Source organism: Saccostrea cucullata, unplaced genomic scaffold, assembly GCF_032062105.1.
Source record: "Saccostrea cucullata isolate Sc308-1 unplaced genomic scaffold, CSIRO_AGI_Scuc_v1 ctg13772, whole genome shotgun sequence".
NCBI lineage: Eukaryota > Metazoa > Mollusca > Bivalvia > Ostreida > Ostreidae > Saccostrea > Saccostrea cuccullata.
This window is the reverse complement of record NW_026920472.1, coordinates 15076-16755: the sequence shown is the minus strand read 5'-3', so window position 1 is coordinate 16755 and position 1680 is coordinate 15076. Positions and strand designations below refer to the sequence as shown.

Sequence of the window (1680 nt, the reverse complement as noted above, 5' to 3'; positions counted from 1 at the left end):
AGAGAGTTGTAATCAGAAACCTTTTAACAAAATACATTTCAAACAAGAGATGTTTGTAAAACACTTAATATGCCCCCTCCCCCCTAATTGGAATTTTTCTAAGTCCAACAGGGCATAACTCTGTCAAAAATGGCACAATCGTACCCAGCTTGACCTAGATATTCATCTGATAAATCTGTATACCAAATTTCAAAATTTCATTGCAGTATGTGCAACCCCTGCAAAGAAAATGAACGGAAACTTGGTCAACCCACAGACAGACCTACCGACAGACAGCAGCAAAGCAATATGCCCTCCCTTCTTCAAAGAGGGGCATTATAATGGAAATTTCATTTCATACCCTCATTTTGAAGGCTATAGCCAGGATTACAAGTTTCCTTTAGCCACTCAGCAACAGATTTCCTTGGAGTTAAATTGCTGTGTATTTTCTCAGCAACAGATTTTCTTGGAGTTGAATTGCTGTGGATTTTCTTATCTAATGTCTCTCCAACAGATTCTACTAAAGAATTCATTCAGTTGAAAAAATTAAAATAAATATTCAAATAAGAAAATATATTCAAATAATGGAAATTTCAATTCGTACCCTCAGTTTGAAGGCTATAGCCATGATCATGAGCAAAGTCAATACTTCTCCTTGATGAAACTTTTTTTTCAGTAGGCTTGACCTCAGCTATACTCTGTCATAAAATAATGAAGTTAACATGGTTAATAGCCAACAATAAAAAATGATTTGTTTGATATACTCTGACCATACCCATACTAGTATGTTCTGTTTTTCCATTAGTACTATAAAGTATCATATCAGTGCATATTTGCCTTTAATCTAGCACATGACATAATAAAAATAATTTACCTTTAAGGGCGTGTTAATCCGACGACGTTTTGGAGTAGGTCCCTTAGGTGTTGAAGGAGACATAAGAGCCGGTGAAATTGCCAAACTGTTTAACAACTCTGTATTGCCTTTGACCTTTCTTTTTAAACTCACAGAATTTTTCACATAACGTAAGGCATGGGACACATATCTTACACGCAAACGTGAAACTGATTTGAAGACATAAAGCGTCAGTTAAAATTTTCTCAATATCTTTTTCGTATGCACGTTTTGTGCCGGTTACCCTCTGAAGATTTCTTTGAATTCGGCCACAAAACGTGCATATGGGCGCCGCCATTTTAATTGTCACGTGACCGAAAGTAGTCCAACATGGATACGTATTACATCCGAGGTTTTTTCTCGACTTGACGGAAAAGGCCGAGTGATGTTCCGATTGCTAGCTTAGAAGTGTGTGATCTACTTTCGGTTTAGGCCAATTTGAAAGCCAAGGAAAATTTAAAAAAGAAGTACGATGCTTATAAATATCTATAGTTTCGTGGGTCGTATATATATATTGATCCTCAATACTATGCCTTACAAGTTTAGCTTTTAAAAAAAGCTTGGAAAGTCAGCCAGTGGATTTATCTTTTCTGTCATAATGTTTTAAAGAATCATAGAGAACTGAAAAAATGCTTTCAACAAATTTTTAATCAGTAGCAGAGTTGGGCACTAAAATTAAAACATCGTCTTAATATTTTTTCTGCATAGAAACAGAAGCTTTGTGCATGCAGATTCTTGCATTTTTTGTCTCAAACTCAAAAGAACGGAAAGTATGTATAAACATTTAAGTTCCAATTCGTGTACGCGTA

At 35.4% G+C, this 1680-nt stretch overlaps 1 protein-coding gene across 1 annotated transcript; it reads right to left on the bottom strand.

Moving 5' to 3' along the window:
* Nucleotides 1-340: 340 nt before the first annotated feature.
* On the bottom strand, nt 341-1263 carry LOC134249424 (uncharacterized; the record flags this gene model as incomplete). The annotated part of the gene is made up of 3 exons (XM_062731781.1): nt 854-1263; nt 584-677; nt 341-499 (listed from the first exon to the last, which is right to left on the bottom strand). Coding segments are annotated over exons 1-3 (316 nt in total), but the record flags the coding sequence as incomplete, so codon positions are not given.
* Between the last annotated feature and the right edge of the window lie 417 nt (nt 1264-1680).